Source organism: Oryctolagus cuniculus, chromosome 1, assembly GCF_051225735.1.
Source record: "Oryctolagus cuniculus isolate XC-2025 breed Fujian yellow rabbit chromosome 1, ASM5122573v1, whole genome shotgun sequence".
Lineage (NCBI taxonomy): Eukaryota > Metazoa > Chordata > Mammalia > Lagomorpha > Leporidae > Oryctolagus > Oryctolagus cuniculus.
In genome coordinates this window covers 113,073,679-113,095,680 of record NC_142867.1, presented here as the reverse complement: position 1 = coordinate 113,095,680, position 22,002 = coordinate 113,073,679, and the positions used below count along the sequence as shown (strand labels likewise).

General features: G+C 41.0%; 1 protein-coding gene across 14 annotated transcripts in view; it reads right to left on the bottom strand.

Moving 5' to 3' along the window:
* Positions 1–1,297: 1,297 nt before the first annotated feature.
* ARHGEF12 (Rho guanine nucleotide exchange factor 12) overlaps positions 1,298–22,002 on the bottom strand; it is a 163,871-nt gene continuing 143,166 nt past the window's right edge. For 13 of the 14 annotated variants that reach the window (XM_089313617.1, XM_089313621.1, XM_008260587.5 and 10 more), the window contains 12 exons: positions 19,696–19,796; positions 16,099–16,176; positions 14,632–14,707; positions 13,993–14,160; positions 12,402–12,489; positions 11,793–11,879; positions 11,578–11,657; positions 11,084–11,317; positions 8,435–8,905; positions 7,336–7,652; positions 5,893–5,962; positions 1,298–5,303 (listed from right to left, as the gene is read on the bottom strand). In XM_089313617.1, coding sequence (XP_089169743.1) covers positions 5,293–5,303; positions 5,893–5,962; positions 7,336–7,652; positions 8,435–8,905; positions 11,084–11,317; positions 11,578–11,657; positions 11,793–11,879; positions 12,402–12,489; positions 13,993–14,160; positions 14,632–14,707; positions 16,099–16,176; positions 19,696–19,796 — 1,781 coding nt within the window. In that variant the 3' untranslated portion in view covers positions 1,298–5,292. The remainder of the gene's footprint in view (positions 5,304–5,892; positions 5,963–7,335; positions 7,653–8,434; positions 8,906–11,083; positions 11,318–11,577; positions 11,658–11,792; positions 11,880–12,401; positions 12,490–13,992; positions 14,161–14,631; positions 14,708–16,098; positions 16,177–19,695; positions 19,797–22,002) is intronic. The other variant, XR_016221079.1, reaches the window with a different exon arrangement.

Genomic DNA, 22,002 nt, shown 5'->3' with positions numbered 1-22,002 from the left:
TAATGAAAGCATCATATTTTTCATTTAGGGTAGCATTAAACCAAAGTTATCGTTAAGTGAGCCATAAAACCTGGCCCATTAATCTCACTGAATTGTATACTTACAAGTGGTCAGTGGCCGGCGCCGTGGCTCACTTGGCTAATCCTCCACCTGTGGCACCAGCACCCCGGGTTCTAGTCCCGGTTGCTCCTCTTCCAGTCCAGCTCTCTGCTGTGGCCCCAGGAAGGCAGTGGAGGATGGCCCAAGTGCTTGGGTCCCTGCACCCACATGGGAGACCAGGAGGAAGCACCTGGCTCCTGGCTTCGGATTGGCACAGTGCCAGCCGTAGCGGCCATTTGGGGAGTGAACCAATGGAAAGGAAGACCTTTCTCTCTGTCTCTCTCACTGTCTATAACTCTCTGTCTAACTCTGGCAAAAAAAAAAAAAAGGTCAAAATGGCAAACTTTATGTTTTATACATTTTATCACGACTTTTAAAAATTATTAATATATTGTATACTTTTTAAAAAAGACTTGAAAGACAGAGCAACAGAAGGAGAGGGAGAATGCAACAGAGATCTCATCTGCTGATTCATTTCCCAAACTCCTGAAACAGCCAGGGCTGGACCAGGCTAAAGCCAGGAACCAGGAACTCCATGTAGGTCTCCCCTGTGGGTGGCAGGTGCCCAAGCACTTGAGCCATCAACCACTGCCTTCCAGGATGCACCAGCAGGAAACAGGAAGGAAGCAGAGCAGCCAGGACTCTAACTAGCACTGATATGCAATGCGGGTGTCCCAAGAAGTGGCTTGACCACTATGCCACAAAACCACCTTGGCTGTACACTCTATATGGATGAACTGTACGATATGGGAATTATACCTCAATAAAGCTACTAAAATAAGAAACCTGTCCCAGATGCTGGAACTGTTATGGCAGTTTATCCAGAGATCAACTGGCTCATCTTCCTAGTAAAAGTGCTCCAATACAGGGCAGGCATTGTGGTGCAGGGCATTCTGTATCAGAATACCTGGAACTGAGACCCACCTCTGCTTCTAATCCAGCTTCCTGCAAAGCAGATGATGCCTATGGCTAAGTTCCTGGCTCCTGGCTCCGGCCTGGTCCAGCCCTGGCTGTTGCAGGCATGTGAGGAGTGAAGCAGCGGATGGAAGGTCTCTACCTCTCTTTGTCATTCTGCCTTTAAACTGAATTCAAATAAATACACTTTAAAAAAAGCTCCTCAACATCTCAGATTTTCTACAGTAACTTGTATAAGAAAAACCAACAAGAGTATCATACAAATAAAAAGTCACATACTTGGTTCCTTTAAGCTTATTTAATATTTGAACTCTTATTTTCTATTTTCCCAGACCCCAGAAAACAGAAAAGTTTTTAGATGACCAATATTTTGTTCCAGAAACATACAGCCTTATCAGCTAATTCATAAAAGAGCTATTTTTACAAAGGTACATCTGGATAATTAGAACAATAAAGTCTTTTAGGCATTTCAAAATGTGATCAGTAAAAATACATGATTATTAATAAAGTTTTTTTAAAGATAGTTCCAGATTTTCTTTTAAAAGCAATTTCTGTTAAAGAGTACATGATTGTATGGTGAACAAGGAAAATAAAATGTTCTAGTAGGAAGAGACTTATTAAAAATAACCAACAGTGTGCACATTACAGTTACCATTTTTGCAGTACATCTGCTTAGCAGTTGGCACCTGGAAATGGCGGGGAGAGCTTCCTTCTAGGAGGTACATTTTTTTTCCTACAAATTTATTATCAAAATCCTCAGTACCAGTGGGGAAGGCATAAGGAATGATGTGACACAAAAGGAACTCTTAATTCTTGAGGAAAGGATAGTTTTTCAGATCTCTTTGAAAAGGGGTAGAAATGTCAGAAAATACATGACTCACAAAACAAAAGCTATCATACTAAAGGGAAAAAATATCCAGCCAGCAGGACGCTGACTGCAAATTCCTGCTAATTTTGTATTTTGAGGTCCTATGCACAGTTTTCAATGGTGCCCTCTGTGACATACAGGGAAGAAAATATTGACCAAAGCTCTAGTAGCTCAAAATAACATCACACATCAACTCCAGAGTTTGAAATACAGAAGCCCCATGTAACACAAAATGTGCGAACATCAAAAAGGTGGGGAAAAGATGCAAGGAAAAGACAATTCACAGGAAACATAATTATTTTCTTTAGCTGCTAAAAATAAGAAAAAAAAAAAAAAAGACTTCTTCTCTACTATCCCAACAGCTCCTCCTTCACCCACCAGGGGACGAGTCAAAAAAATTTTTAAAAGAGATTTGTCCTTTCAAACAGTCATTAGAAGCTGTTGTGGAAAAGCAAGCCAAAAAGCTGAGTACGAGTACACCTCCCATACAATGTAATATAATAATTCCAATTTAGGTTCTAAAAGCCAACATAATTCAAGCAGTCCAAGTTAGCTGATTTTAAAGCACGCAAAATATATGTCTTCTAGAGTAATGATCATGATTTTAAATTATAGCATTTTGTGAGCTTGCTGATTTGCCTTGATTAACTCTGTTCTCTGAAAAGGAGATACTCCAAATGTAATCTGCCACTTAACAGCAGAGGAGCCACTAAGCCCATGGGCAGGAATACAGTACCACAGCAGGTCACTCAATGGCCAAGAAACAAATTTCTCGCTCTAGGAAGGCTGCTCTGTCCTTCACCCTTGCAACTCCTCAGCACAGAAGTCAGGGTCTGACTTCAGTCATGGAACTTTGAGAAATCTACTTTGATGGTAACCAGTCTCAGAGACAGGATGAACACCCAATTCCAGCCTCCTGGGAGGAGACATAATAGGAAAGTCAAATGGTTGCGACTGTAATGACCACAATGAGATGGAAGGCATGTGCAGCAAAGTCACGTGAGAGAAGAGAAGGTAGGCTGGTAGAATGAAACAACTCTAAAAATTGTGAGAGTTTTTCAAAATTAGATTTCATCTTGGGGCTTCACTTGAAAATCTAGTTATGAACTTATTTGGAAGTATTAGAGCTATGGTCAAAATATTTTTCCAGTTAGTCCTGTTGTGGCTTTAAGGAGAGATTAAACTGCAAGAAAAGAAAAGCAAATTGTTACTTAGGACAAGATACTGGCTAACCTAGACAAGAACCCAAAACTTTGCTAACCTACAAGCTTCTTAATTGAGTGCTAGAGAATTACATAATTACCCTGTAGTGTCTGAAGTTAAGGTGAAAGTTCCTTTTTATTTACCTGTCTCCCGATGGTTTTAGTGTTAAGAGGCTACAAGGAGCACTGGTAGGTGGGAATGACTACATTTTTTCCAACAGCACAGTGTAAGCATTTGGCTTCTACCTGCTTCTCCTAAGAGATATACAAAGTTCCAACCTCCCAGTTTCAGGTATATATTAGTCTCTGCACCTCAAATTTTAATTCCCATTCTGAGTTAAACTATACTTGGCCTATGACTTGAAATCTAATTCCAATTTATAGATGAGGTCCAAAGATCCATGTTAATCTACCTAAAAACTCATCAGTTTGGAAAGGACAGAAACAGGAATCTGATGTAGACAGATAAGTCTGTTAAGTTGTAGTGGTGTTTACGAAGCAGTCAAGATTCCTTACTGTGAACAGCAAGAAACAACTTTTTCCCTCTTTTTGGACTGCAGGGAATAATCAAATCACATCCTACTACTACAGAGTTCAGAGGGCACTACTGAAAGATGTGAACAATGGGTGAACTCCTCATTTATCAACAGAATTCATAGATTTGACAAATGGTTTCATTTTTTAGTTGGCAAAATGCTCTAAAAACATATGCCTAATGTGTGAAGAAAACCACAGAAAGCCAATATAACTGAAGGCGTTCTCAGTTACAATTCTGAGACAGTTATCCTCTGTTGGGTGCTGCCGATACTACCATTCATTCTCGAGCAGGCAGTTGCCAACACCTTGCCTGCAGCGTCCAGTGTATGTTCTGGTCTGCAGTTTGCAGGTCAGTCACAGCCCAGTGTGGGGAGCTGCAGCCACGCAGTCAGAGGAAGTGCTCAGGAGGTGGTGAGGGCAGGGCTGCCTGCTCACCGCATCTCTCCACTTCATCCTAGGCTCTCCTCTCGACTCAGAGAGCCCTTTGGCACCATCAGTGCAAAAATTAGAGTCAAACCTCCAGGTACTAAAGTTTTACTGGCCTTATATTCAGCAGTACCCGCAGCTAAGGATAGCCATGGTTCAACTCAGTAGTGATTCAGTTAGATAACCTTCCCAAACTTCACCCACTCCCACCCCACCCTTCCTTAGCAATCCCCACCCCTGCCACCATCTGAAGCATTTCCATTGGCTTGTTTTTACTTCCTGCTCAATCGGCAGGGATAATTTTACACAAGTGCCAAAGTGTAATGTATAATTATAAAAATGAAACAATACCAAGAATAACAAATTTATAGTCAAGAAAATAAAATTTGCTTTCCTCTCCCTCCCAACTCCCAAACCCTCAATAGAAAAGACAACAGAAGAAAACACACCCATTTTCAAGTGCCTGCTATTTAGTACATTGAGGATTCCTGTTAATTGGGGGTTGATCCCAGCCACAGAGAAGAGGTGCTTGCCTCAGGGCGGGAGGAAGCCCATCTGCTCTCTGACCACCTGGGCAGCACACAGCTCAAGGCCTCTGCACAGCCAGCCACAGGGCAGCCTATGCCTTTGGGGTGCCCTGCAGAAAGGCAACCTCCTAGACAGCAGAGGGCATGGAATACAGTTCAGTGAAGGCAAGAAGTTCCTCCCTTCCGCTTCTTACCTCCTCTTCTTCAACTCTTTACCCAAACTCTAAATACCCCATTCCTGACCTCTTTGCTTCAGGAGCAGTTGATCCTTGGGTGTACTAAATACAAAGGGCTAAAACGCTCACTACTCAAGGAAAACAAAATGAGGCAAATAAAAATTAAAATGTGCTTTCAAATACGGAATGAAGTCAAATAAATACATCTGATTTTCTCTTTGTTTTAAGTCTAAGTACAATTTCATATCCTACACCCAAAGCTCTATACATTTGGTTTTCGTTCTGAATCAAAATGAATTTCCAACAGTGAGGAGAGGAGAGTGAGAGAATGGATGTCCCCTCCCTGACAGACTTCGTGCAGCTGCCAGACTGTGAAGACCAGTCCCACTCTGGGCACCTTGGGACACGGCTAAACCCACGTGGTTCACAGGCAGGTCCTCTGTCACACACTCTCTCCGCGTCCACACTTGGAGCCAGGATGCAATGGTACAAGGCTGGTGCTCAAATCCAACAACCTGTAGTCACCTCCAGGACACGCAGCTCTAACTCTTATCTGAGAAGAATGAAGATATGTGGAAACCAAATTAAGAAGGAAAGATAAATTGACACTGCAGAGTTCCTGTGAAATCTATGGGCATGGCTCTATGTCTGTTTTGTGAATCAAAACAGCCCCACTGAAAAGGATGCAAACAAATGAGCACGAGTACAAGCTGGTGGACTAAACACAGACCTGTCTGCCGACGAGGGGAGATGCTGACCTCATGGTCAGGGGCACGGAATGGAAGGGTGAGACCTGAAGATGACCCACCCTCCACACCAGGGGTTGCGGCAGCACGCACGTGCCTCACGTGGCCTCCGCCATTTTCCAGGCTTCCCAACACTCTGCCTTCCGCTTTTGAGAGGGCAGAGAGAGAGCCGAGGGGTGGCACGGGAACTGTCAACTGCAGTTCCTCTTTGAGAGGAAGAGCAGAGTCAGCAGGCAAGAGCTCTGTTGCCCGATGATGTTTACAGACAGCAGTTTTTTAAAAACAGAAAAGAAATAGAATCTCAGAAGGTATTCCCTTTAAAGAACAATAAATCACACATTCAGTGGACTGCTTAGGCAGAACAGCTAGCCTTTGGAGCACACACTTTTCACATACCTGAGTGCTTATCTGCGAGGGCTGATCCAGCCAGCCTTTGGCAAAGAATGGTGTAACTTTCTTCCACCTTCTGTAAAACAAAACCCATGGGTTGGGGAAATAAAAGAAAAATTGAACACAGAAAAGGCCTTTTAATATTATAGGTACATGCTCCCCAATTTTGACATTAACAACACTGAAAATTTTGTCCAGGGGACGGCAAATTTCATTCATTTGACCTACTTCTTTGAATGAATGAAACTTTTTCATGTAAAAAGTACAAGGGGTGATCAGTGAAGGTGATTCTCCCACCCCAAGAGTTACCCAGAAAACAGTCCCATATCATGTGGCACGGACTAGACGAGGGCCCGCCTGCCCACGTGGCATTTTGGTTATCTCTTCTCATCAGGCACTGGATGACGCCACATATAGTCAGACGAAAGGAGGAAACACTAGCACAGTAAGTGAAAATGAAAAGAAGACCAGTCTTTGGCTAAAAGGATAAGAACACTTTTAAATCTGTCCCTAGAGGCAGGCATTTGGAATACTGTTTATAATGTCAGTGAAGATGCCCATATCCCACAGTAAAGTAACAGGGCCTGACACCTGGCTCCAGTTCCTCACTCCAGCTTCCTGCTAATGCAGGTCCTGGGGGGGCAGCAGGCGATGACCCAAACACTGGGGTCCCTGCCACCCACATAGGAGACCTGGACTGAGTTCCCAGCTCCCAGCCCTGGCCAGGTCAGGCCCAGCTATTGCGGGCATGTGAGAGTGACCAGCAGCTGGGAGCTCTCTGTTTCTCTCTCTCTCTCTCTCAAATAAATAAATTTAAAAAGAAAAAGAAATTTGTTTGTAAGCCTTTCAACTAAATGGCATCATGAAGAAAATGTTTGTGCTCTAGCAGCTGTGTCTACCAAAGCAAACAGAGCGTGCTCTTCTCAGAAATTGCCACAGAAATCAGTTTTCAAAGAGAACTTCAATTACCAATTTACAAAAATCCCATTCGTACTCAGGCTTTTGAGATTATAGGAGCCACTGAAGCCACTTTCTGTCTGTCACAGCATCTGGGAAACCACCAACTTTACCTGGCGAGTCACAGATAATTAACAGGAGATAGCGGGCACAGCATTGCCCAGACTAGATTCTTAGCTACACGAACCCCACTTAGCCCCCTTACCGTTCCTATTATCCCACAGAGGCCAGCCAACTTCCCCAGGCAGTTTTAGGCTCTTAAAGTTAGAAATTCACCCAAACACACTGTTTGTAGAGCTATAATGTTTTCTGTCACAAGATAAACGATGCTGACATTGCATTTTGTCCACGCCTATTCATGGATATTGCTCAAATAAACATACAGATCTAGAACCTGAACAAGGCTCCGACGCTGGCATTTCAGTAACCCCACACTCCCCTCTGTGAAATGCACTTTAGAATCAACTCTTAACATGTTTAAGTGTGAGGTACCTTTAAGTGTTCAAGGTCAGCCTCTATCTTATGAATGTACTCCATGATCAGGCTGTGTGAATCTGCACAAGACAGAGGACTCTGGATCTCAAAACAGGAATCCTCCATAGCTCCCCAGCGCTGCTGGACCAGGAATTCTGGGCTGAAGGGTGAAACGGCCTCCTCAGAATAAGCATTTTGGGGCGAATGCTGCTGCGGGTAGGGAGAGTCTGCAGAGGGGATGCCTGTGGCAGGCTGCAGGGCGAGTGAGGAGGCGACCTCCTCGTCTGTAGAGCTCTCCTGCATGAGTTCATAGCCATCAAGGATCAGACAGGTTCCTGTCAACAGAGACAGAGCACTCTGATGAGATCAGTGCTGCCCTCAGAACCAGAGCAGGAGGTAGGAGGCTGACAACTTGCAAAGCTATTAGACAGGAGGAAAAGATATTAATTCCTAAGTTTAGGTTTAAGCACATCAGACAGGTCTCTCACTTCAGATTAAAAGTAAACTGAGCCAACATTCATAGCCATTTCTAAGTAATTTCATGTAAGCATTTTGAAAGCTTAAAGCTGGAAACCTCAGTCTCTACGTGATCTTGCTACCACTTCCCCTGTCATTACCTCTCGTCTCACCTCCTGCCATCTTCTCCCTCACCCCACAGACCGTAACTACGAAAACCTTCCTATGATGTCAGCCCACTCTGCTCTCTGCAGGAGCTCTACTCCCAGGTATCCAGGTGGCTTTCCCTCACCTTAATAAGCAGAGCACCTCCGCTGCCCTCGTTCCTTTCTGCCCTTAGCCCGACCTAGTCTCCCTAATTTCTCACTATCTGACATTCGTTTGTTTCCTATTTCTCTTTCCCCTCCTAAGTACTTAACCTTAATGAGATTAGGGATCTTTTCTTTTTTCCATTTTATTTACTGCTGTATCTCACAGCACCTAGCATGAGGTCTGATGTAAACTCAGTAAATATTTATTGAATGAAGGAAAAAATAAATAATACACACACACACACACACACACACACATATAATGCTTGATTATCAAAACAACATCAATTTCAGCACACAGGACACTTTAACAAGGATCAAAATCAAGTTGAAATGTGAAAGAAACTTGCCTGAGATGCGTAAATTAACATCCTTCTCTTCCTTTTTAACTGCTCCATCACCTTCTGATGGATTATCATCACTATGTGCTTCACGGGCATCAAAAAAGTGCTCTCCACTCTCATCAAGACCCCCTTCTGGCTCTGTGGTAGGCATCTCTGGGGTCATAATCATGTGGTCCATTACTAAAATGCTACTTGCCTGGCTATCTTGGGATGCCAGTACCACTGAATCCCGTGGAGCAGAAGATTCAGTTGAAGTCCGTGGACTGTAACAAGTTGCAATGTCACCAGTTCCAGTTCTAACGGGTATCTGTCCTTCACCAGGGTGATACGCCTGAATATTTTCAGAGTTCTGGGTTCCACTGTCTGCCTGAGCCCCCCGAGAGGCTGTCCTCTGTCTTGGGAAATGTTGCCAGTCTTCCTGAGTGCTCTTCTCAGTCAAACCCAGCTGTTGTGCCAGCAACTGCTTCAACAAACCCACTAAAATTTTTAGGAAGGGTAGAAGAAGAAAAAAAACAACAAATTTGCAGCTAAAATCTCAGACTGCCAGAAATAAATTAGTTAGCTGAATTATCAATTATCTCTAATCAGGTATCTTTTACTAACATACAGCCAAAATATTAATTTCATGCCATCGTTTTTTAATTTTGCTTTGAAAACTAGAATAAAGCACCATCTTCCAGAAAAGACACTAAACTAGACTAGAAACATCTAGCATTTTGAATAGGGAAACACTCTTAAAATACAGTGTGTGCTTCTCTTTTTTTCTGCCATTTAACTAGAATAATACTCCAAAGGTCTTGGGGTGTTGAAATACCCCAAAGGTATTTGAGAGGCTGTCTTAAGCTAGATGATAAAAACCAAAAAGTTCTGCCTTTTCTAGAAGCAGACACCATATGCATAGGCATATTTTTTCTAATTTTATTAGACATTTAGAGCATTTACTTTATTACACAATCTCTCTAAATGGTGAAGAAGGAAATAAAACTGCCTCCTAATAAAATTTTAATTCCAATAATTTGGTAATACATATAATTTCAAGGCATAAGGAAATATTTATCAGTTTTTAAAAAAATTACCTTCCTGGTGGCAGTTTCTTTTACTTTGTTGAAATAAAGATCAATTTAATTTTAATGGCCAAAGTACATGCTATGAAGTCACTCACACAGTAACAGCTACTGGAGCAATGCTAATAGGACCACAGAAATCACCGAGACTGCTAACTCCAGATGTTACTGAAGACACTGAGCCAATCCCCCAGTTTCATCAGGACGTGATTTGTTTCTTTAAGTATCGGTTCCTACCCCGGTATCAGTCTCTGACCCTCTTCTGTTCTGCACTCACTTACTCACAGATGTTATGGGTTTCTATGACTTTGACACTCAAATCTCTTTTCTTAATCACTTTTCAAAGTTGCAGTGCGAACACCCCAACTTCCTGCTAATCACTTCCTCTTGAATGATTTGCCATCCATTAACTTAATCCCAACATGCTTTAAAACTGAGCCCATAATCTCTGCCAAACAAAAAAAGGGAAAAATGAAGTGCAGTAGCAGGAGATGACAGAGCCACTGGCCGTCCTTCCTAACTCTTATTTCTGGTGAGAAGCTGCAGTTATCTCTAAACATACCCTTTCCTTCACCCTCACATCCATAGAAGTCAACTGTCTTAAGTCATTGTTGGCTCCTTGCTTTATATTTATTCCTTCCAACACCATTTTAGTTCAAATACTTTTAGTCTCAAGCCCAGACTACTACAATTGATGCCTTAGTAAATGCACCACTTCAAACTTCTATTCAAATCCTTGCACGGCTTGATCTTTTTTCCTTAGTCACACTCTAGCTTAAAAATTTCAAATGCTTCCATGCAGTTAGAGCAATTTTTCTCAGACTGTTCCCCATCGTGGTACAGATGAGAGATATGCTATCCTCCCATGTGGACCAGTGATTCTCAACCAGGTTGGGGTAACGAGGCAGCTAACAGTGGGGTGTGTGCATGCATGGACACGTGAACATCTGTGTATGCACATGTGTGTGGCACACATAACCCATGGTGGAGAATACTATATATACACAAGAAAGCCAGAGGAATATTTATCAGTCCAGAAAAGTCCTCAAAACACTGTAAAGTTCCATACTTAAAGTTTGGAAGACCCAATTTGGTATTCAAAGTTCACCACAGCTGGGCTCAGGGACACATCTGTATTTCCAACCTCATCACCACACTTCAACTTACAGGGTCTATCACGGGCTACCATTCCCTGAGTAAACTCAGCTTCCGCCGCTGTGCATCTAGCCCTGCCATATTCTATTCTTCTGAATCTTATCTACCCATCAAGAAAATAATCATCTCTTTCTCTTGTTCTCTGATGTCTCACTTCTCTGGTCACCCCACTCAGATCAATTGTGATATAACTACACTGTTAGTATTTGAGTGTTTACATCAAAAGGCAGGGATGGCAGGGGTGGCTGGGGCATGGGACTGCAGAGGGGCTTGGGTTGGGGGAGAGTTCCTATCACCTTCCGAACTAGACTGTAAATTTCTGAAAGGGAGAAGTCATACCTTATACTTCTTTGAATTCTCCCTAAATGGCTGTTCAGTACATTATCCAACTCTGGTACTTAGTAAGTACCTGTAATAAGTTATGAATAAAACTTACAATTCCTTAGTGCATCCAAAGCCCACCGTTCTTCTGAGACAGACAAGTGTGAATCTGGGATTGTGATTTGATAATTTACTCCAACGTCCTTTAGTGTTCCATCTGTATTCCGTTCCTTTGCAAATTGTCTCTCAGTCACAAAGAGATCATCTACCTCTGATTTCCCAGAAGTAATCAGTGAATGAGACTGAGGTTTTGATGATATTAAGGAAGATTCTAATCCCAAATCTCTGTCTATTCAAAAGAACAGAAAAGGCAGAATATATCTTAATAAAACTTTTAACATAGAAAAAATAATCACAGAAACTCAGAGGTCATCTGTTAAGTAAAATATGTGGCATTTCAACTAATTATGCTGGCACTCAGAAAGCACATAAGCCAAGTTTCTTAACCTAGAGCCAGAATCTGCATCAACTATGAGAGTTTTAAAGTTTCTTTGCATTTCAATGGTTAATAGACTATATTCTTCCAGTAAAGTTAATAGAAAGGTTTACCTGGACTCTGCAGACCAGTGACTGAAATGCTATGATGTTCCACTTTTAATTTTGGAGGTTCTTCTTCATCATTGTCTCCTCTGCAAGAAAAACAATAATAATCATTTGGCTTCATGAAGTTCTAAACACCACTGTGACAGAATATAAAAGTTATCCACTTCTTTTCAAACCAAAATCATAACATAAGTCCTACCACAAGGCAAAGCAACACTCACTCGCAAGGTGGAGACTCTGATAATGGGATTGGCTTTGTGGACTGCTCCTTCACTGATGCAGCCATCCGACAGATGAGGTCCTGCCAGCTTCAGGAAGTTACAAAGGAACCCAAAGCACAAAAAGGAAAGGAAAAAAGAAATACCCTTTGAACATACTCAGAAAGCAAAATTAAAACCAAAAAAAACCAGGAACCAAACCAACCAGCCAGAAACAAGCAAATATTAAAAAACAAACAAATAAAAAACCCCAATCCACCGAGAGCATCTTGATTTTGGCAACACTCTGTTAGGTGCAGATTCCAGAACTCCATCTTACAGAAAGACCTAGTAATATTGTGGTTCACTGTCCATGACAAAACTCCAGCTAATGCATGTGAGATTAGAAAAGAACAGAATAGAATCAAATACAAATAGAACCAAAGTAAAAGGTATCAATTTAAAAAGGAACAAGTTCTTAGAGGAATATTGCTAGAAAAATACAGAAGAACTGGTCACTTTCAAAATAGTTCTCGTTTTCAGAGTCCTTTTATAAAAGCAAAGTTACGTTTCTGGAATATTAGACTTGGAGTAATAAAGTGCTAGAGCACGAAAGCTGTGTATAATACGTACACAGTCTTTTCAGAAACTGTCTGTGCCACCAGTTCATAAATTTGGGCTCCATTGTCGGACATGGAGATGACAAATAAAGCTTTGTTATCTGGAAAAAACAAGACAAGACAAAAATTACTCTACCATCTATGAGAGGCCATGAGGGAAATTTTAGGGTCCTGGTATAGTGTGTATCTTAATCTAAACAAAGGTTACACATGTTCACTTCGTAAAACTTCATCAAATGATACACTTCAAATACGTGCAATTTACTGTTATGCTGTATATTTTATACTTAAATAAAATGAAGATTATAAAAATTAGCAATTATTCCACAGTAATTTGTTTAAAAAAGTTAAAATTTACATTTCTGGGGCAGGCATTTGGCCTAGAAATTAAGTCACTCACTAGTTGGGAAACTTGTAACCTGTATCAGAATGCCTAGCTTATTGTCCGAGTGTCACTCCCCATTCCAGCTTCTTAAATATTTATTTATTTATCTATTTGAAAGTCAGAGTTATGCTGGGGGGAGGGGTGAGGGTGAGAGAGAGAGAGAGAGAGAGAGAGAGATTGAGATCTTCCATCTGCTTATTCACTGGCTCAACAGGCAAGGCTGGGCCAGGTCAAAGCCAGGAGCTTCATCAGTATCTCCTATATGGGTGGCAAGGGTCCAGAGACTTGGGCCATCTTCCATTGCTTTTCCCAGGCCATTAGCAGAAAGCTGGATTGGAAATGGTGCAGCCGGGACATGAACCGGCACTCAATGGGATGCCAGTGTTGCAGGCAGTGCTCTCCTTCTGCACCACAAGGCCAGCCCCCATGGCCCCGCTTGTTACTGATACACATCCTGGGAGGCAGCAGTGACGGCTCAAGTAACTGAGTTCTTGCCACCCACGTGGGAGATCTAATCTGAGTTCTGGGTTCCTGGCTCTGGTGTGGCCTAGCTCTAACCATTGTTGGCAGAAGAAGTTCCTGGCTCCTGGCTTCAGACTGGTGCAGCTCCAGCCATTGTGGCCAACTGGGGAGTAAACCAGCAGTTGGAAGACCTCTCTCTCTGCCTCTCCTTCTCTCTGTGTAACTGACTTTCAAATAAATAAATATTTTTAAAAATACAAATTACTGAACACTATTATTCTATCGCATTTATTTTAAACTACCCTTTTGTTAATTAATAGTAATTTGCTATCAAGGAACCAGCAATGTTTAAAAGGTATCACCTTGTTAGTGCCATTAAAATATAACTTGCCTACTTTCTTCAGTTTTCACTAAGTCAAAAACACACTACCCTAACAAAAGCCTTTTAATGGAGATTACCTCTCAAGGCACTGTCTTCATTGGAATCTATCAATAATTTGAAGATGGAATAAAAGACCAAAGGAACTGTACAAAAATTTTCAAATGCAGAAAATGACTCAGAATTTAGACATCCGAAATATTTCTGTACTATAAACTCCTTTAATTCATTTTCTAAATCGTAAATAAACTCCATGCAAGTTGCCTAGAAATCTAAATCAACAAAAAGTTTCATGCCTGTTATGCTACTTAAACAACACTATCTCCTACACCCTTATAACAAATCTGGAGGTTATCACTCCTCAATGGATGTACCTACCTGTTGCCACCTGTCGAACCAGCACTGTATTCAACTTAATGACAGGGCTAAACGTGTGTTTGCTATCAGCTGTGGAAGCTAGAATCTTACTGTGACACCTTAACACCAGTCTATCATCCTGTTTTTGTAACAATACAAGAATGTCTTCCAGCAGCAATGTATACAGATCTAGAAATTAAAATGCAGGAAAGATGGTAAGTACAGAAACTGAGATTTGTTTAATAAACTTTATAACAATTCAGCAGAGAAACTTCATTTGTTATTAAACCTAGTAATTAAAAATTGACTTGTATACTTTTTACAATTTCATGTAAGTCCTGTTTACTGTATTTCACAAAGTGTCAGTCTATGACTAATAGCAAATTAACAAAACAGTTCCTCTTCACAGATTGTTTGAGATCTACTGGTCTAAAGAAATCTTACAAAGACTCATTAGAACACAATAATGATGGAGACAGGACTCAATCATTACAAAGTTTTCTGCTCAATTCCTTAATGAATATTTAACACACTTCCCATGTAACAAAACAGTACAGCAAATCTTCCAAAAGGTTCTCACTTCTTCACTTTGGCATACAGAAGCATCCCTATTTTCCTTTCTCTGTTCTATCCAAAATCGATGAACAACATCAGACCTACCAATAGTTTTATCTCTATTCACCTTCCAAACCAATGGCCCTTCATGAATCATCTTCCTTTTTGTTAAGTCCAAATTCTGCCAAAATAAAGAGAATCATGTGCAAATTATACCTAAGCACTCAGTGAAAGAAAAATCTGCAAAACCATTCTTTTCAATAAATTCTTATAGAAAAGATAGCATTTACATTCAACTCTCAGTATTGCATCAGTTTTATTTAGTTTTAATTGGAGAAGCAGACAGACAGCGAGAGACAGCTCCCATCCACTGGGTCATTCTTTAAATGCCTGACACGCAGAAGCCAGGACCTCAATCCAGGCTCCCACATGGATGGCAGAAACAGTTACTTAAGTCATCATTGCTGCCTCCTGGTATCTGCATTAGCAGGAAGCTGGAATCCAGAGCTGGAGCTGGGACCCCCACGTCCTCTGATACGGGAGACTGGGCATCTTAGCCTATGATTTAACTATTAGGTTGAATGCTCATCCCTACCTGTCAGGTCTTAATAAAGACCATGTTAAAATAAACTGCATACAATTTTCTGAAAAGGAAAATGTATCTTATAGAAAATATTCAGCAGTACTAGTATTACCTTCAAAATCTCACTCTAGATAGGTAACAGTTTAGGGAAAATGAAGTTACAGACATTCAGCCACTAGACTCTCAAGCTATCCTTAATTCTTCTATGAATAAGTGGATGAAGATGATGCAAAATACTCCTCTGCAAGAGGCCTCTGAGGTCTAAGACTCTAATTCCCAAGAAGATTCTAAGAAACAGCACTCATCACACAAGGACTACTCAGGCTTGTTCTAAATATTAGTAACTTAGTAGTAAGAGATTCATCTTTTAGTGTTAGTAGCTCTAGAAAAATCTCATTCTTTGGATGTTAGACATGCTTTTTGATAAATTGTTACCTATGACCCAAATGTTCATTGTAAACAGCTAACAAATAAACCTGTTGTAACAACCACCCAGTGAAATGGTACAAAAATGAATTAAATTCCTAAAAAGTTAGTTAATATAAAAGTCCAAGTACTGGAAGTGGCAATTAGTAAATATTTACTATCACTTCTGTAATAGTTTCAACTTTTATGTTTTTTAAGAGCTTCACTGGAAAATAACTAAGCTTACTTTACTCAAGATCTGGGAAGTTCTTATAGTAAATAGTCTTTCTTTTATTCAAACTAGAGAAGGTGGTAAAGTTAAACTTAATAATAACCAGTATTCCTTAGCAGCCTGCAAATTCCTGACATGTAAAGTTTCTGTTTCACATAAAATATTCCTCTAATGAAAGACTAAAAGAATCTTTCACACACATTAAACATTCAAAAGTAGAATAAAATCCTAACTACAGATAATCTGATTCAGAAACTTCCTGTTCAGGTGATACATATCCCCCTGAGATGTTAATTACCTGCCAGGTCTTTAGTACATTTTATTTTTTAATTATGATTAGACCATCTCTCACCCTGAGCTCTTCCACATTTGGGTACTCTGACAACTTCAGATTGGAGGTATCAAGACGGCGCTGATAATCTTCTAAGCGCTGGAAATCAGGATGGAGTCAAGGTTACTACTTTGGTCATCAATGATCTGTTTCTAAAGCAAATGGACATTTTTAATCTGCATTTTGCTGAGCTCTCTATAATACTAGACATGACTGACAACTCCCTCTTTCTGCAAATATCTCTTCCCTTGGCTTTGGAAATACTACACCCCTAGTTTTCCTCCTACCTCTTTGGCTGTTCTTTCTCAATCTTCTTTTCAAAGCACAAAATTCAGGAAGTCATGTAAAGCACATGAAGAAACACTGAGGTTCACTTCATCCTTGTCCTCTCCTCACCACCCAATTTTCTCTAAAGAAATACTCACTCCGCCTTGCGGCGCCGGCACACCAAGTTCTAGTCCCGGTCGGGGCGCCAGATTCTGTCCCGGTTGCCCCTCTTCCAGGCCAGCTCTCTGCTGTGGCCCGGGAGTGCAGTGGAGGATGGCCCAAGTGCTTGGGCCCTGCACCCCATGGGAGACCAGGAGAAGCACCTGGCTCCTGCCATCAGATCAGCGCAGCGCGCCGGCCGCGCCGGCCATTGGAGGGTGAACCAACGGCAAAAAGGAAGACCTTTCTCTCTGTCTCTCTCTCTCACTATCCACTCTGCCTGTCAAAAAAAAAAAAAAAAAAAAAAAAAAAAAAAAAAAAAAAAACTCACTCATACTCATTTCCTAGGTAGGCTTTGAGAAAAATCCTATGCAAATAAATATATGTATAAGTAAGTATGCTTGTTTCTGTGCATTGTGTGTATGTGTGTCCTTTTAAAAAACAAGCTATGACAGCATAATACACACTCACGTAAGGATTCCTGTGTGTGTGTGTGTGTGTGTGATTTAACCAATACATCTTGCAGACTATTCCATATTACCACACATAGAAAGCAGACATTTTTCTAAACAGCTGCATCATACTCAACTCTGTAAATGAACTATAATTTAACTGTACCTTATTGATTGATATTTTTGTTGCTTCCAATCTTAGCACATAATAAATACCTTAATAAAATGGCCTTAAACACTTGCCTTTGTATAGCTATACAAATTTATCTGCAGGATAAATTTCTAAAACTTTCGGATCAAAGGCAGGTGCATTTTCCTCCAAAATCATAAAAATTTCCAAATACAAGAAAAAGTTTGAATCTATATATTGAACATCTATATAACCATCACCTATACTCCCCAAGTAATATTTGCTATATTTGTTTTATTATATATCTATTCATTTATTCGTACTTTTATCTATCCATCATTCCATCTTATTTACTGGATGCACTTAAAAACAAATCTCAGCTATAAGTATACTTTAGGCTTAAACATTTTAATACGCATATCATTAACAAGAGTTTGATATTTATGATTCTTTTCAGAAGTAAATTTACACAGTGAAATTTACATATTTTAAGGGTACTTTTCCATGAATTTTGACAAATACATACACCTGTGCAACTCAAACTCCTATCAAGATATGAAGCACTACCATCACTCCAGAAAATTCCCTCATATATTTGCCAAGTGAATCTTTACTCCCAAGTTCCCAGGCACTATTACTTTTCAGGTATTTTTCCTAGCACAGATTAGTTTTCCCTCTTCGAAGTTCACAGAAATAGAATTACATTTATGTAAGTCTTCTGTGTCTAGTTAAACTCAGCATAATATCTGTGATATTTGTTTATCAGCAATTAATTCCTTTTTATCACTGGTAGTATTCTTTTTTTTTTTTTTTTTTTTTTGACAGGCAGAGTGGACACAGAGAGAGACAGACAGAGAGAAAGGTCTTCCTTTGCCGTTGGTTCACCCTCCAATGGCCGCTGCAGCTGGCGCGCTGTGGCCAGCGCACCACGCTGATCCGATGGCAGGAGCCAGGTACTTATCCTGGTCTCCCATGGGGTGCAAGGGCCCAAGCACTTGGGCCATCCTCCACTGCACTCCCTGGCCACAGCAGAGAGCTGGCCTGGAAGAGGGGCAACCGGGACAGAATCCGGCGCCCCGACCGGGACTAGAACCCGGTGTGCCGGCACTGCAAGGTGGAAGATTAGCCTAGTGAGCCACGGCGCCGGCGTAGTATTCTATATAATGACTAAACTTAGTAGTTGGTTTATCTGCTCTTCTGCTGATGAATTCTTGAGCTGTTCCCAGTTTCTGGTTATTGTGAATAAGGCTGCAATAAACATTCTTGCAAAAGTTAGTCTGTGGGCATAGATCTTTATTCTCAAGAGTTAATCACTAGGAAAAGAATTGCTGGTTAAGGGGTAGATATACAGATATGTACACTTTTAATTTGGGTAAATATGGCCAAATTTCCCTCTGTGTTTTTAATCATTTTACACCCTATACACCACATCTGAAAGTATCTGTTTCTACATCATTACAAACATACTGAGTTCCTAAAAACTTACATCTGTGTTCATGGATTCAATTATTCTCTGTATGCTCACAATCTTAAATTTTTATCTTCAGCATAGCCTTCCCAGAGGCAGCCAACTGCGCACCTCCATTTGATGTTCCCAGCTGAACTCCCATCTTCCCCCAAGTCTGAGGCTTCTCCCTTCCTTCACTCTGTCCATCCAAACATGTAAGCCAGAAACTTGGGAGTTTACTCTGGACATCACCTCTCCTTTAAATCTAAGTCAGTCACAAAGCCCTGTCAATCTTACTTCCTAAGTACTTCTGCAATCCATGCATTTCTGCCCACGCTCATCTCTTCTGGACTGCTGCAATGGATAACTACGTGGGCCCTTTCGCCTCCCATCTTCCTCCCCCAAACCACTCTCCACAGAGTAGCAGACGTAATGTCTTAAATGTCCTTAATGAATTCCTGCTGCTCTTAAAATCAAAATCTTTAGCCTCACTGCAAGGGCCCTGTGTGATCTGGTCCCGGCTTCCTTCACCTCACTTTGCATGCTGAATACCACACTGACTCTGCTTCACACGAGCATGATCCTTTACTTTTTCAATTCCTCAAACAGACCACACTTTGTTTTTACATCAGGAGTTTGTATAACTGTTCCCTCTACCTTTGGGTCTATCTCCTTCCACCTTGTTTTGGTTAATTGTCACTCATCCTTCAGAGCTTGGCTCAAATTTCAAGTCCTAAAGAAGCTTCCTCTGACAGCCACAAACTAAACTGAAATTGTCCTGCAGAGGAGCTGTCACAACTGACACAAAATACCTGTGCTATAATCTGTTAAACACCTTTTTAACTTGCTAGAACACATGGTCAGTGTGGGCAGTTACTGTGCTCATTTTCTTACTCTCTATCCCTGTGCCCAACACAGAGTGGATGCTCTGTCTCTGTAAATTAATGAGCAAACTAACAGTGAGAGATGCTCAAAAGAAGCCAAATACCATTCTGATATACTACTGCAAATTGATCTGGACTCTCCTTCCATGAAGAGTTAAGAATTGCCCCACCCATCAATTCTGTGATGAGAGTTTCAATTATTATTTTACAAATTCCAGGTAGCACTAACTCATGACTCTTCCATTGTCATCCTGCATCTTCCTGCTTCCTTTTTTTTACCTGCTTGTTTTCTGCCTCCTTGACAGCTTGATTTACATAATTTAAGATCTGACGACAGTGATCTGCAGCTTTCTTCACCTTCTCCCTTTCTGTTGGCCATTCTAAATATAGAGAAGAAATTCAAAATGTAAAATGCAAGAAATTAGGAAAAAAATATATATAATATAAATATCATTTTATTCAAATATTTATAAGGACATACTAAAACTTTGACTATTTTTCTATCAGGCTAAAACCTATGTACTCTTTAAGGTAGTCTATGGACAGTTAACTTTTTTGATAGCATTCTAAAACATAAATTTTAATCTTTAAAAAGAAATCACAATATAGAACTGCAAATCCAAGGGTGATGCTTTAGATAAATTTTCAGGGCCACTGTATTACACAACGCAGGGTGCAGGTCTTACTCACTTCTATAAGCTGTATAAATGTGACCTATCCCTCCTCCTAGAATTTCACACTGCATAGCTTACATGATTATGTCCAGTGGCCCTGTTAAGGGCCCTGTTAATATTTTTAATAACATAATTTTTTAAAATTCCAAAATAATTTCTTTGAATTTGAAATTATATTTGAAGAAAATGTATTGCAACATTGTATCAATAAAATTCACCTAAATGCACCATATCTATAATATAGAGTAAAAATATGATCAGCATACTCAAAATTGGGGCTGAGGTTGTGGCAGACTGCCAATTCAAGTCCTGGCTGCTCTGCTTCTGGTCCAGCTTTCTGCTACTGCACTCAGGAAAGCAGAAGATGGCCCCAGCACCTGGGACACGGCCACCCATGCGGGCAACCCAGATGAAGTCCCAGGCTCCTGGCTTTGGCTTGGCCTAGCCCTGATCACTACATCTATTTGGGGGTGAACCAGCAGATGGAAGACCACTCTCACTTTTTGTGTCTCTCCCACTCTGTCAGTCTGCCATTCAAATAAATATATATATCTTTAAAAAAACAATATTCAGAATTATAATCCTATAAACAACAGTCGAACTATACTGAACAGGCACATGTATTTTAAAATTATTTATTTATTTTATTTTATTTTAAAGGCAGACAGAAGGAGGAGAGAGAGGGAAGGAGAAGGAGGGACGAACCCAAGTGCTCCTAACCATTGGTTCATTCCCCAAATGCCCACAAAAGCCAGGGCTGGGGCAGTCCAAAGCCAAGAGCCAGGAACCCAACAACTTGAGCCATTGCCCGCAGCCTCCCAGGGTCTGCATTAGTAGGAAGCTGGAATAGGGAGTGGAGTCACTCCAAAATAAGATCCAGCCATCCAAAGTGGCATGATAACCACTACACCAAACACCTGATCCAAATGGGCATAGTAAAGTATAAAAATAAGTATGCATGAATGTAAAACCACTTCTGTTACCAACTACCATAATTCTGAATTTCCCAATTATGGATTCAAATTCTTGAACATAAGAAACAGGAATATGATTGCATAAAATTATTAACAGAAACTATTAGGAGCCTTAATCTCAACAGAGAAAATCAAATTCATGTTAAGTTTCAAAACAGGAGAGTGGAAATTATAATGCATTGGTTCAGCTATGTAAAAATATATACAAAGAGGCCGGCGCCGCGGCTCACTAGGCTAATCTTCCGCCTTGCAGCGCCGGCACACCGGCTTCTAGTCCCACTCGGGGTGCCGGATTCTGTCCCGGTTGCCCCTCTTCCAGGCCAGCTCTCTGCTGTGGCCCGGGAGTGCAGTGGAGGATGGCCCAAGTGCTTGGGCCCTGCACCCCATGGGAGACCAGGAGAAGCACCTGGCTCCTGGCTTTGGATCAGCGCGATGCATCGGCAGCAGTGCGGCGGCCATTGGAGGGTGAACCAACGGCAAAAGGAAGACCTTTCTTTCTGTCTATCTCTCTATCTGTCCACTCTGCCTGTCAAAAAAAAACACACACACACAAAGAAAACATCTCTTCAACTCAATACAAAACTGCTTCAAGGCAAATATAGTAGAGCACAGATGAGCAAACTTTTTCTGTAAATGGTCATATAGTAAGCTATTTTTCAAGCCAAACAGTCTGTATTACTATTACTCAATTCTGCTATTATAGTGAAAAAAGTCAGAGACAGTGCACGAACACATTTTTATTTACAAAAACAGGCAAGAAGCTGAATCTGGCCCACAGTCAACAGTCTGTCAAACTCTGTGTTAGAGCTACTAATGTACTACATTACATCAAACCACCTGAAGACTGGATTGTATCTTGTTAGAATAGCTTGCCATGCAGTGGAGGACGGCCCACGTGTTTGGGCTCCTGCACCCGCATGGGAGACCAGGAGGAAGCA